General features: G+C 36.0%; 1 protein-coding gene across 1 annotated transcript in view; it reads right to left on the minus strand.

Annotated features, from left to right (window-relative positions):
* Positions 1-265: 265 nt before the first annotated feature.
* The window catches only part of Cdk13 (cyclin-dependent kinase 13), a gene marked incomplete at its 5' end in the record, with an annotated part of 110295 nt that continues 97363 nt past the window's right edge, over positions 266-13197 (minus strand). The window contains 3 exon segments of the mRNA XM_013521155.1: positions 266-4435; positions 5040-5492; positions 8187-8392. Coding sequence (XP_013376609.1) covers positions 3585-4435; positions 5040-5492; positions 8187-8392 — 1510 coding nt within the window.

Raw genomic sequence — 13197 nt, forward strand, 5'->3', positions numbered from 1 at the left:
AAGTGAGCTTTTTTAAAAGCTACAAGCGTTAAACTATCAGTCCAGTATTCTAAATTTAGTAATTTATGACAACACTGGTCAGGCATTTAATGCAATGGCAATCCATTTGTCCTAAAAAAGGTCCTGTGAGCCCTCTAAGCCTCATCTCTCTTAGTTGCATAGTGAGGAGACCATATTGTACTTTTTTGTTATTGGTACATCCTGTTCAGACTTTCAAAACACCAAAACCATTATCCAAGGGAAATCAGTAGACATGTACGCGAAATTTGTATTTCAGCTTTATTTAAGCCTAGGGCTAAAACAAATCAAAACTGGATTGAGCTTACAGCAAATACACCAAAATCTTAACTCACAAGTACCAGTTGTATGAGTTTGGAAGCATTTAATCCATTTCTTTTTCTTGAGTAATCTTGGTATTTCTTACAAATCAGCCTATCACAGATGGGCCAAATTCAACTTAAAAGTTCTTCATCACTGAACTTCAGTTTTTCTTTTTCCCAGAACTTTATTTCCCTATTCAAGTTTCAATTTAAAATTTTACAGACACTCAAATTTCCATTCTTATATACACTTAAGTATAACTTACATATATCTGGGAGTAGTAGATACCGTAACTAGCTTCTCCAGACACTTTTACAACTTTGCTTTCAGCCTACTAGAACAACCATTTAACACCATTCCTGTTTATGGATGTATCCAAAGGACAATAGTACCTGGCACATAGTAGGCACTGAATATATAGTTGCTGACAGCAATGAAATGCTGAATTACAGCTAAAGTAATTCACATTTCACAAATTATTTTAAGGTAACCTCTCTAGAACGAGTAGTTTAAAATTTCAAATCCCCAACAGATAATGGATTGAAGATTTGGGAACCACACTCAGTTGCATGCATGAGAACTTGCTGTGTCAGGAAATACAAAATGGAATTTCATATGGGAGAAAAGTGTTTTCTTTATATAGATCAATCTTTTCTATTTTTATCTTCTTCCTTGCAATCTGACTTACCTGCTTCTTTCCCAAAGAACTTAAGTATTTTATGTTCTTCAGATTTCACTAAAAAATAGTGACTACTGTAGTTATTATAAGCGAAATAATTAGTGATTTCCCACTTTTTATTAACCCAAATTCACTGAATTAGTTAAATATTATAGAGGGCTGTGTTAAGATTTTTTTTACTACCGTATTTCATCAATTATGACACATTCTTTTATTTAATACCTTTGAATCGAGGATTATTTTACAACTGATGGACTCTTAGTACTGTAGTATGGTTTACCAGGCAACATTCTTTTCTTCTAAGTGGTACATATTAGTATGGCTCACAAGCAGTGCTCTCTTTAGGATAGAAGGTATAGTTCAAATTTTTCATTCCAAAGCCAACAATTTCCCTGTCTTCCCACTCTCCCAACATAAATACGTAAGTGCTTAATTAGAAAAACTATCCAAACACAGTTCACTTTTATATAAAATATTTAATTTTTAAAACACAGGCTATTCATGTCACATAAATATCTTTAAATTTAGGTTAGCTGCTTATGGTCAGCAGAATTATCAAGTGTGACTATTAAGAATAACTTAGATACTGTCACTTATAAGAAAGTCTAAAGCTCTAAGACTCACCATATTAAAATTTCAGAGACTTGAATACTGTAGCTATTTTGCTAAATTTCAAAATATGTCTTCACTTCTTGTAGTTTTATTATAAGTTGTTAGTATTCAAATAAAAACAAAATAATTTTTCTTCCATTCATTTCTTTCTCCCCCAAACAAAACATTACATCAAAAAATAAAATGGCCAACTAACATCAACTCATTTTATACTAGTAAAATGGTAACTTATGCTTCTTAACATATTCTTACTGTTACCAAACGGCAATGTTTTCCATATCCTGTCCTGAAGTGCAGGTTCACAAATCAGAAAAACAGAGAGCATGGGCTTCATTGGTTTTTAGACCTGGAGCAATTTTCATTCTGTAACAGCTGTTCCAGTTTAAGACTCCAATAAAAAAATAAGTTACCAGAACAGTTAAAGCTAAATGGTTAACTGGTACAACTTTACATTTCCAGAGCCTATGTTTCCATTTAGTGATGATGGGTACTTAACTTTGGTTCCTTTCCAGAATATTATATTGTATGTGTGCATACATGTGCACAAAAACTTGACAATATTACCGTTTAAATAAGGGTTATTCCAATTTCTTTTGTTACTTTTAATGAAAGAAAAAAATATGTTAAGATGAACTAATGTCACTCTAAGTGTGGCAGAAGCCATAATAAACTTTATAAAGATGAGGGGAAGTGAAAAAGTTTTCTCTATTTTCTTTTTGCTTCTTTCAATAAATTCAATCTAGGCAATGCTTCTAGTTAACAAGTTGACTTTTTCTTGAAATGGCAACTGAAAACCTTAAATACTGTGTTTGCCACCCCTCCTCCCATGAAGTTGAACTAATTTATGTAAAATCTGTTATTAATCCTTGCTTCTCAACTCCTGTCCTCCAAATGGAAACAGAGACAATGTGGCAGCCTGAAAGAAAACACTACTCTACAATTCGCAGGTAGCTACTACTTTCAACCATTAAATGACAAAACTTTTTAGAACTTCTCAGAAGTGACAGAAGGTACTGAGTACAGTTCTACTCCCTTTCTTTGCTTTCACTTCCCTAAGAGGAGAAGGCGACAGCGAAAGTTAACACAGCCCAGAGACAGGCAGAACAGGAGAAGGTCTAACAGGCAGAGGGAATGGACCTAACAGGAACTGAACAGGCAGCCCCTAAAAACTTCGGAGCCTTCTTCCTCTTGTACAATGCATTGATTCCCTTTAAAAGACAAATGGGTGTAAACTGCTTTTTCAGACCTTAAGCTTACCCGTTAAGGCACTTACTTAGCCCTCCCCACCCCACCCTTATTTTTCATATATAAAACCCACTATTTCATTTGAATGCATTTTGCTAGGCTATGGTAATCTGTAAAACAAAACAAAAATAACGTTGACCATTTTTTTTTATAAAACTGTAGCATCAAGAGAAAGGTTGTGTTTTATTTTCTGAAATGAGCACAAAGTACACCTTTCACAATAACACTGAAGCAGGTGCAAGGACTGACAGTGACCTTTGACTAAAGGTAGCTTTGTAAAAAGAAAAATACCAAATAAATCAGTGCCCTTTCTGATTGTTGTAAAACTGGAGGGGGGCAGGGAAGGGGTGTTTGTTTGTTACATAAAAGTTGGTCCAAACGTACAAAAAAAGCACAAATGTGCATAGTTCAGAAGATCTGCAAGAGGGCCATAAAAAGCCTATGTCCCTAAGATTAGCATCCACTTAAAACTGCAAGAATACAAAATAAAATTGTTAACTAGAATTTGTGAAGATGTACAATCAATAGATCTAATTTTAAGAACAGCATGAATTTAAGCAAAGGTTTTTTTTCTTTTTTTTTAAACTATTGTATGCAAGACCCTTTTCCACATAAAAATAAAGCTGTTGTTGAATTAATATTATTCAAGTCTCTTGGATTGCTGCCTTAAATTGCAGCTAGAAAGTCTTTCCAGATAAAAATGATGTGCCTGAGGAAAAACAGATACTCAATATGGTAACCCTCTGCCTCGACCTCTGCCGGCTGATGTGCTGATGTGCCCCCTGTATCCTTGTGAATATCCAGGGCCTTGAGCAGGGGAAGTCCAGGTCTGCCCATGCATGAGGCTTGGGCCGCCAGGATTTTCCTGTAAATTACCACCATAGTTATAGTTGTGCATCTTTGCTGGCAAAGGATGAGTACTCTCTGGCCCTGTAGAAGGGTCACTGCTATTTGCCAGGACTGCAATAGGGCCATGGCTGTATTCAAATCTGTGGTCCTTGTCTCCACTGAACAACATGGGACCAGCATTGAGGTAAATGTCTCCATATCCAGCTACGGAACTCGGAAATGACTCAGGAAAGGCAGAAGGCTGAGGTGGACCACCAGAATGAGATGAAGCAGTACTGTAGTTATCCAAAGACTGAATATCTGAGTTTCCAATGAAGCTACGTCGTTCCAATGGTGCAGCAGAACTACTTCCTAGACCATCATTGCTAACATAAGGAGCAGAGGAGAAAGACGATGATCCAAAGCTGTCCTTGTAGTCTGAAGTGGGCACGTAAGTGTCTCCTGCTGGATAATCAATACCACCTTCGCGTTTGGGTTCATCCTGGGGCTGATGCTGAGCAAGCAACTGTAACAGGGCTGCTTTCACTCCAGCATGAGGGTCACTTAATGAAGAACTCGTAGTGGGTACATGCTGGTTTTCTGTCCGATAATCCAGGTCTTCCTCGGTGACAGGCGGTGGTTCAGGAGGCTCAGGAGGTCGTTGATCAGGAGGCAAAATCCGAGGTCGCTCTGGTTCTGGTGTTAGCTCCAATCTCCTCCTATCTTGGTGCTGGATGAGGTCATCTTGCCCTGAGTGAAAAATAGCAAAAAAGTCAAAAGCTACCACAGAAAACTAAATACTGAAAATAGTGTTGCCTATGGAATGGTCCTAAAGATGATTAGATGTTTCATTTCTACAAAAACATTAAATGAAAAGGGAAAATTTCTGCAAGTGCTAACGTTATCTGCTACCCGAAACATTTTACTATCTTTAGTTTCAAAGTTAATTCATATATCCCTATTTATTGCTCGAGGTACACAAGTCTCCATATACATTGTATGTACGTCAATAATCCCTTTGTATTTGGAATAAAAGCTTATTTCTTTGGCAAAGCGTCTGCCTGGCAAGCGCAAGGTCATGAGTTCGGTTCCCGGTACCGGAGAAAAACCAAAAAAAAAAAAAAGCTTATTTCTTAACCATAAGGGTATGTCTTAGAAAAAAATATAGCATTCATAATAATCTATATCACATATGGATAAAGTGTTAAAGAATCCATGCCTGGGACTAAACAAAGTAGGAAACCAACCTAATACCAGTGACCTGAGTATTTTCAGGACATGGCTTAACAATACCAGTGAAGAGAAAAGGAGCATGAATCCAGTCCTATGAGAAGCCCAGGACCCACACACTTACCCGACACCGGCGTGCTAGGTTCTGGAGGTGGCCTGAGTTGTAATGATGCATCATGTCCGGAACCATTTTCCCTCTCTTCTACTAGCACATCTTTCTGCTTTGACTGCTGAGCCTTTATTAACTGAGTCAAGAGAACTGCAAATGCACTCTGCACGGCCGCCTGGGCAGCATCAGTCTCCACTTTAGGTTGGACAGTCTGAGAAGAAGGCTGAATTCCTCCCAGTGGTTTCGAAGACTCCTGTTGTGGTGTGGATGGATCTGTCTGTTTTTCACCTGTTGCCAAAATTCCAGCAGGAAGGTTTATTTTATTTAGTTGCTGTTGAGTCTCAGAGTTAACCTTAATGTTCAACACTTGGACAAAATCAGCCATATTAATACTTGTTTTAGATTGTAGTAGGTTTAGAAGAATTGCCAATTCACTGTGGTTTAACTGCTGTCCAGGGCCTGTTATTACTAAAGACAAAATTTGTATTAATTAGAACTGCCACAATTCACAGGTTTTCCCACCCTCCAAAATGACTAAAAGTTACCATATTAAAATGTACATTTGAGAGCGTTTTAGAAAACACTGAAAAGGCTACTTAAGTGAAGTTCACTGTCATGACATTTAAGGTGAAACTGCAATGTCAATCAAGATGAAAAGAAACTGCAGTTAATTTTGGACGGGTTATCTTTAGGGGTCAATATTTCAAAAGGAAACTCAAAACCATTACCAGAACCCACACACTACAGATCTAACCAGGAAACATCATCTTATGAAATGGAAATGAATGATGATGATGATGATAGCTAACAGAGTGTCGTACTACTAAGGATTTTGTATCTTTTATTCTTTACAACCAACTTACAAGGCAGCCTCTATTTTTAGCCTCATTTCACTGAAGAAGTAGCGGACCTAAACAAACAACTTGCCCACGGTCTCCCATTCTGTAAGTGGCAGAGATGCGATGTGAGCTCTAATTCCAGAATCTGACCTCTTTTCTATACCTTACTGATTCTCTAAACTAAAAGACACGTACCCTTTGCAATAAATTAACAATGTTTTACAGACTGTGGTATCTGTGTTTCAGGATACATGCTGCTGAAGCGAGCATAGTATCTGTGTTTTTATTTGAATTTTTAAAGTTACTATGGGTGTGTTACGAAGGCCTATAGAAACCTATGTATATACGACAGGATTAACTGGCCAGTAAAACAGACTCAGCTGTTTTTCCAACTTTCACTTTAGCTCGGAATGGTTAGTACTGGTTTTTATGCAAGCTTATCTGAATCATATATACCAGCCATGCTCAATACTATTATATACAGTGAATGATAAGTCATGACAAGCAATTCCTGTAACAAAGATGAAAGACTAACAAGAGAACTCTAAAGCTGAATACATTAATGCTATTCATATTGCTGTATTTTTATATTTATATATTTGAGATATTTTTATTACTTAATATAATTTTTCGGTTAATTCAAAACAAACTTTTCCAAGCTCTTAGGATGTGCAATAAAGAACCACATTCTTTACTGTATATCAAGAGGAGCTTTTCCTCATTTTTCTTTTTATTTCTCTACTAGCAGAAGTGTCTTCATATGACCGCAGGAAAATATTCTTTAACTAAAATCTCTGTTCTGCATGGGGATATTTTATTTAAGGACACTGATGGTGGAGGTTCTAACTTTTAATGGAGAGTCTTAGACAAGAGAACAGAAAGGGAAGTGGTAAAGGAAAAAAAAAAGAAGAAAAAACCAAAACTCTCCACCAAGTCAGAAGGTAAAAGAAGTCACTAAATGAGCCCAGAAAGGGCACTTCATCTTTTATCACGTATAATACTATCACAGAAATAGAGTAAAATACCTAGTAACCCCCTATTAGCTTTACTCCTGTCTCCTGATAGTCTTGCTAAAAATGACAACGATTACCTGGGACAACTGACCACACCATACAAATTTTCTGTTACTGCCATTTCAAAACCTCTTTTAGTGGTAGATGGTATGTAAAACATGTAAATACAAATTAAGAAAACGTATATTCTCTTTTGCCTTTGTCCAATTTTTACATATCTGTAAGGTAAAAAGCATCCTGAACATGTAACCTGTTAGCCCTAACAGTACTTCTGAATAAAACTGCTTTCATTTTTTTAAACATCTGAGGTATTTTAAATATGTAGTCTAGCGAAGGTCAAGCATAAGCTTATTATAGCATTAATAGTAATCTTTCTCAGCTAATCTACTCTATATTTATACGCAATCACCAGAACTTCAATCTCATCCATAGGTCTGTTTTAATCATCTTACTGATCAACATTTACTTATCTCCTAATATGTGTGAGTGCATTTTTCAGGTTTAATACACCAGCACCTTTGCTCTCACACCCATTCATACACACGCTCACATTTTATATCTATGTTTGTCTTCACAAAATTCTAAAGTGAAACTGAAGATGTTTCTGAGTTCCTTAGGCAAAATGAAGTGGATTTCACTTTTTTTAAGTCATTAAATAAATGAGATGACTTTAACATTTCTGGTAACACTGAAGAGACTAACTTCTCATAGAAAAGATCACTCTTATTTGCGTCAGAAAAGAAGCTAACGTTTACCAAAATAACAATATAATAAAATTTTTTTATCATATTTTATTTCTGGCACAAATACCAGATTCCAATCTTTGAAATTCTGATACAGCAGGGGAAATATCATTAAGAGTGACCTGAGGACATTATAAATGGCATGGAAGAGCTTCCATGATGCTTTCTGACTCTTTCCTATCTTCTTATTATTATTCCTTAAGCATCCACAGACCAAGTACTGAGCCTCCCCAAGAATAGTATTAGTAAATGATGCAGTGACTCCTGCACTAGGGGAAAAAAGGAAAAAGAAAATCTGACCAGTCACCAATTATAGATAATCTGATGCATCTTTCAAAATTATCTTACCTGGAAACTGCTTAAAATTGAGTGCCATTAGCAATGCATCTTCTATAAATAATAAATAATAATAAAGAAATAATAATAGATAATAAAGAAATATCAAGTTCCATGAATGAACCCTAACTTTCATCTTTCAGACACAAGATTCTTTAGCAGTAGAGCAATATAATCAACATTAGCCACGAGACAACGTGAAGAGAACCAACCCAGAGAAGCATTACTGACCAGGTGCTACATTCGAGTTGCCCTGAGATTTCAGCTGTGTAGCTGGCAGCACACCTTGTGGTGTATTGGTTCTGCTGTCGTCCAAACCCAGAGATAATTCCTTTCTGGGAGCCTTAATTGTGGAAACATCATCAGTCATGCCCATCTGTTTCTGTCTTCTTCGCTTTTTACTCCACAACTCATGACAATCTTGCCATAAAGGAAGGCTGAAAAAATTTTTAAGTACAGAGTTGTGAATGGCATTTAACAAAAATATGCTAAAGTTACAATGTAGCGCCAGAACCATCACTGTCCCCCAATTCACTGCTGAAGACTTCATACACAAACTCCGCAAAACTCCAATAAAAATCACCCTGAAAGGCCCACCTTCTTTAGCTTTACCCTTGCAGATGAACTATCTTTTCTTTGGCTTCTGAAAAACTGATAAATGATCCTTATCAAAATTATGAATGACAAATATATATTCATTAAAGTAGGCTAGCATCATCCTTGGTGCAACCTTTTAATGGCATTTCTTATTAAATACACCATACATTCAACAGGAAGAAGGAGGCAGAAACTAGATACACGAACAATAAAGGAGTAAAAGCTAGAACAATTTGTGAAAAACCTTATACTAAAACTTTTTATTTTTTAGTAACCTCTTAATTTGCTTCTATAACCAAATGCCCTGGCATTAAATTGAAGGAACAGGTGAGTTTCAAACATAGGTACTCCAGGCACAGAGAGGCTCATCAATTACTAACAAAGTTCTCAATACTAGTTAACTGTAAAAGTCACCCACAATTCTGGAACAATTCTACCTTAGTGTAATTGCACAAAAGTAGTAATACTACAGAATGACTTTTGCGTAAAGAAAGAAATATTTGATTTTTTAATGTTTTCTTCATACTCTAATAAAAAAACACCCTATAGATTCTTGTGTATCTATTTTAAACACTGAGGCTTGCAAAGGTTAATCAACTTGCCCAGAATACCTATAAACTCCTTTAAGCAACCCCACCTGATGATATATACCCCAAGTTCTCAACCTGGATGTTTACCTTGAAGGGTACACATCCTTGAGACTTTCCAGAGGGTACACCTGTAAGTGGTTTAAGGGAATTTCTATATCCACATGTTTTCTTTTCTAAGACTGAACTTTGAGAATGGCTTGCATATTCAAGTTCTTTCATACCTCCTCTTTCACAATTATTGTTCCTTCCTGTTATAAAGGCATATGCAACATTATGATTGACTCTCAGCAATATAATATTAGTTTTAAAAGGCCATTTCCAAAAGATTACAAACATACTGGTATGACACTCTTTTATAAAATTAAAAACTAAAATTTTTAAAATATAGGTTTGTATGAAAGTATGTACAGATGGCAACAAGAAAGTATATACCAAAAATTAAAACAAAATAAGGGGATGATGGTTACCTTAAGTGGAGAAAGGGTAAGGTGATGGGTGGGTGACAGGAGGGTTATATGATTAAAGTAGGGTATTTTCAAGGTTCCAGCTTTTGGTTGATAGGTTCATGGCTGCTTATTACCATTATTTAACGTAACTAAAATAAATAAAAGAGAGCCATGCATGGACCAATGATGAGTGACACGAGGATTATGATTAAACCAATCTATGCACCTGAGGTCTGAAAACAAAACAAAAGCGTACCTCTTAGCCATCTTACTATGGTGCATTGCCTCAGCGTGTATAAACCTCCTGGAGTGACAAACAAAGGGACAATTTGAAATATTGATATTGGGAAGCTTTAAGGCATCATAAACCCTCCAAAGACATTCCTTTCTGTGTACGTGCCTGTGCTTTGTATGATGTGTGAGTTAGGCTCTACTGGCATACTTTGAAATCAGATTACAGAGCAGGGTAAAGGAAACGATTTTACTTCTTTCATCCCGATGGCCAAGAAATGCAGTGATCTTGTGGGAAAGCATCATGAGAGGAGAGCAAAGAGAGTCATAAAAAGGGCTTTGGTTGCCTCCCATAATAGCAGGTTGAAGAGATTCTTTATGGATTACCTCAATACTCATCTCTAAAAAGTAAAACACTACCCTACACGTAATTAATACAGAACAGCTTAGTGGTGCTGATTCTTTTTAGAGACCAGGAATGTTTTCCAGACGACCAAAACTGATGTGCTTCCTTCCAGGTTCAAACACCAGCTCAGCCACTTAATGCTGTGTCTTGTTAGGCAAGTAAATTGACTCCCATGCCTCAAGTGGATTCCTTATCTTTTAAATGGAAGGCTGGGAGGTGTGGCACACACCTGTAATCTCAGTACCCAGGAAGTTGAGACAAGAGGATTGCTGCGAGTTTGAGGCCAGTGTGGCCTCGCTAGTCAGTTCAAAAACTGCTTTAACTACAAAGACAGACTGCCTCAAAAAAACAAAATAATACAATAAAACAAGTTAACAATGCTATCCTCTCACAGAGGTAGAGGTAAAATAAGTTAACATGTAAGCATGTGGACAATGCTTCTCACACAGTAGGTGCTGTATTCATGTTTAATGTCATTGTCATTACTCAATAAGGTAACTTAAACCTGTTTTCCATCAAACTGTATCATAAAATATTTATTCCAATGACAAATGATCACATTTCACTTTGTGAACTGTTTAGGGTTTCTCATACTGCAGTTAACATAAAAACTACAGGCTACTTTCCAGTCTAATTCACTTTTTAGCTATATACACTTTCTTTCTTCCTTAAATATATCAGAGAATTTGACAGACATTTAATACATTTAATGAAGCTAGTTCTGATACTTAGTATTCCACTGTCATTTGATGTTTTAAAAAAATTGATCAGAAGAACTTGACACATTTTCCAAAGGAACATCCTGTCTGCATGTTCCTTACCTTGAAAGTGACATATTTTTATAACTTACTACAAAACGATAAGATCTTTGTGTTTCTTTGTTTTTTTTATTTATTTATTTATTTATTTATTTATGTAGGTAGGTAGGTAGGTAGGTAGGTACTGGGAACCAAACTCAGGACTTTAAGCTTGCCAGGCAGGAACTTGTGCTGCTGAGCTATATCCCCAGCCCTGTTATATGTTATTTAAATAGCTTTTAATTTAAATGTTTCTGTTTGGTTAGGTTTTTTTTTTTTTTGTTAGTTTCCATTTGTTTGGTTGTGATTTTTAGGTTTTTTTTTTTTTTTTTTTGGTTTTTCTCCGGTACCGGGAACCGAACTCACGACCTTGCGCTTGCCAGGTAGGCGCTTTGCCAGTGAGCTAAACCCCCAGCCCTTGGTTGTGATTTTTAAAGAGGTGTTGGGAATTGACGCCATGGCTTCGCATCTTCAAGGCAAGGGTTATACCACTGAGCTACACCCCAAATGTTACTTACACCCTGACTCAATGTCACTGTAATCTTGACCTAACTGCTTTACTTATGTATCTAACAGGATGAAATCTATAAAATGTTACTGCTTTACAGAAGGATCTGCTAATGTGCACTTTTTTTTTTTTTTGAGACAGGGTCTCACTATGCAGTTCAGGCTGGCCTTGAGCTCACTTTGTAGCCCAGGCTGGCCTCAAACTCTTGGAAGTCCTCCTGCCTCAGCCTTCCGAGTGCTACGATTACAGGTGTGCACCACCTAGCTCCAAATGTGCATTTTTGTTTTTAATGGAAAAAATGCAGGCAGGTGTGCTCTAATAAAAATTAAGTCTTTTTTATGTGATCTGTTTGACAACAATTGTAGAGTTTATAAGAGAAAACTACAAGTATCACAAGAAGTCATTTTAAGAAGCATTGGAAAAGCCACTGGGAAAAAAATGATTAATGACTAGATAAATTCTTTAGGAAATCATCAAGGTTTCTAATTCTTTAATATCAAGAAAACCGAAGAGTTTTAAGTTGACATATGAAAAGTTGTTGAAATCATTTCTGATATAAAAAAAGAAATTTCTGGTACAGAATGTGGAAAGAATTCAAAGGGATTAACTGTGACAAAACTCCTTCCACTCTCAAATGCTTATTTACAAGGTTTCTTGCAAAATAAATGGCAGGGCTAGGAAAATAGTTCAGTGGTAAAGCACATGCTGCATGTACCGTTGGACTCAGTCCACAGTACTTAAAAGTAACTGAAATAAAAGTACAATGAATGTGAAGGTATGTCTCATTTTTAAATAAGGAATATTAAAATAAGCATGCAAACTACTTGTGGGAAAAAATGTCAGCCCTATCATTTGATTGCATTTCCAACAAAACTTACTGTTTCACTTTTTTATTAACTGAAATATGTACTATTCATAAAATATGCTATTACTACAGTCACAGGAAATGTTTGAAAACTGAATTTCCATTTATATTAATACCCTTGTTTAAAGAAGCATGATAGGGTAATTTATATTACAGTAGAATAAAACCTGCAGGAGCAGAAGTTCAAGATCAAAGAGATCTGAAATCTACTGAAAAGTAGACTATCTATACACTCTTTAAACCTTTGATTTGAAAAATTTAATTATCAACTAAAACTGATAAAGTTTTACCAGAATTCTTTCATAAGGACCAACTAAACCAAATGATTTAAAATTAGCAGCACCAATAATAGAAATAATATATTACATTCCTCTTGATGTAATACAATAGAAACACACTTGACCATGAAAGTAGTATTCTTGCCCTGAAAACAAAGTTAATCTAATTCTGATCACAAGACAGCAATTAAATCTACACTGTGGGATCTTCTACCGAACAGCTCACTGGGATGCTTCAAAACACGTCTACCTTATACAAGCCCTCTGCAAAGAGCAGTTTAAAGGCTGAAGAAACATGCCATGAATTTTTTTTTTTAATTACTGAAGTCTTTAAAGGATTACTGAAATATTAGGGAAAGCTGAATATCGAGTGCCAACTAGCACAATGTAAAATTTCTTAAGTTTTACAAGAGTCCAATACTGATGTGGAGTAAAGTTCTAGTTTCTACAAATGCAGGATGGAATATTGATAAAAGAAGTATCACTTCCACAAGACAATATTCAACCACTTTACGGAAAATGTT

The sequence above is a fragment of the Chinchilla lanigera genome, unplaced genomic scaffold, assembly GCF_000276665.1.
Source record: "Chinchilla lanigera isolate Chin_1 unplaced genomic scaffold, ChiLan1.0 scaffold00059, whole genome shotgun sequence".
Taxonomy (NCBI): domain Eukaryota; kingdom Metazoa; phylum Chordata; class Mammalia; order Rodentia; family Chinchillidae; genus Chinchilla; species Chinchilla lanigera.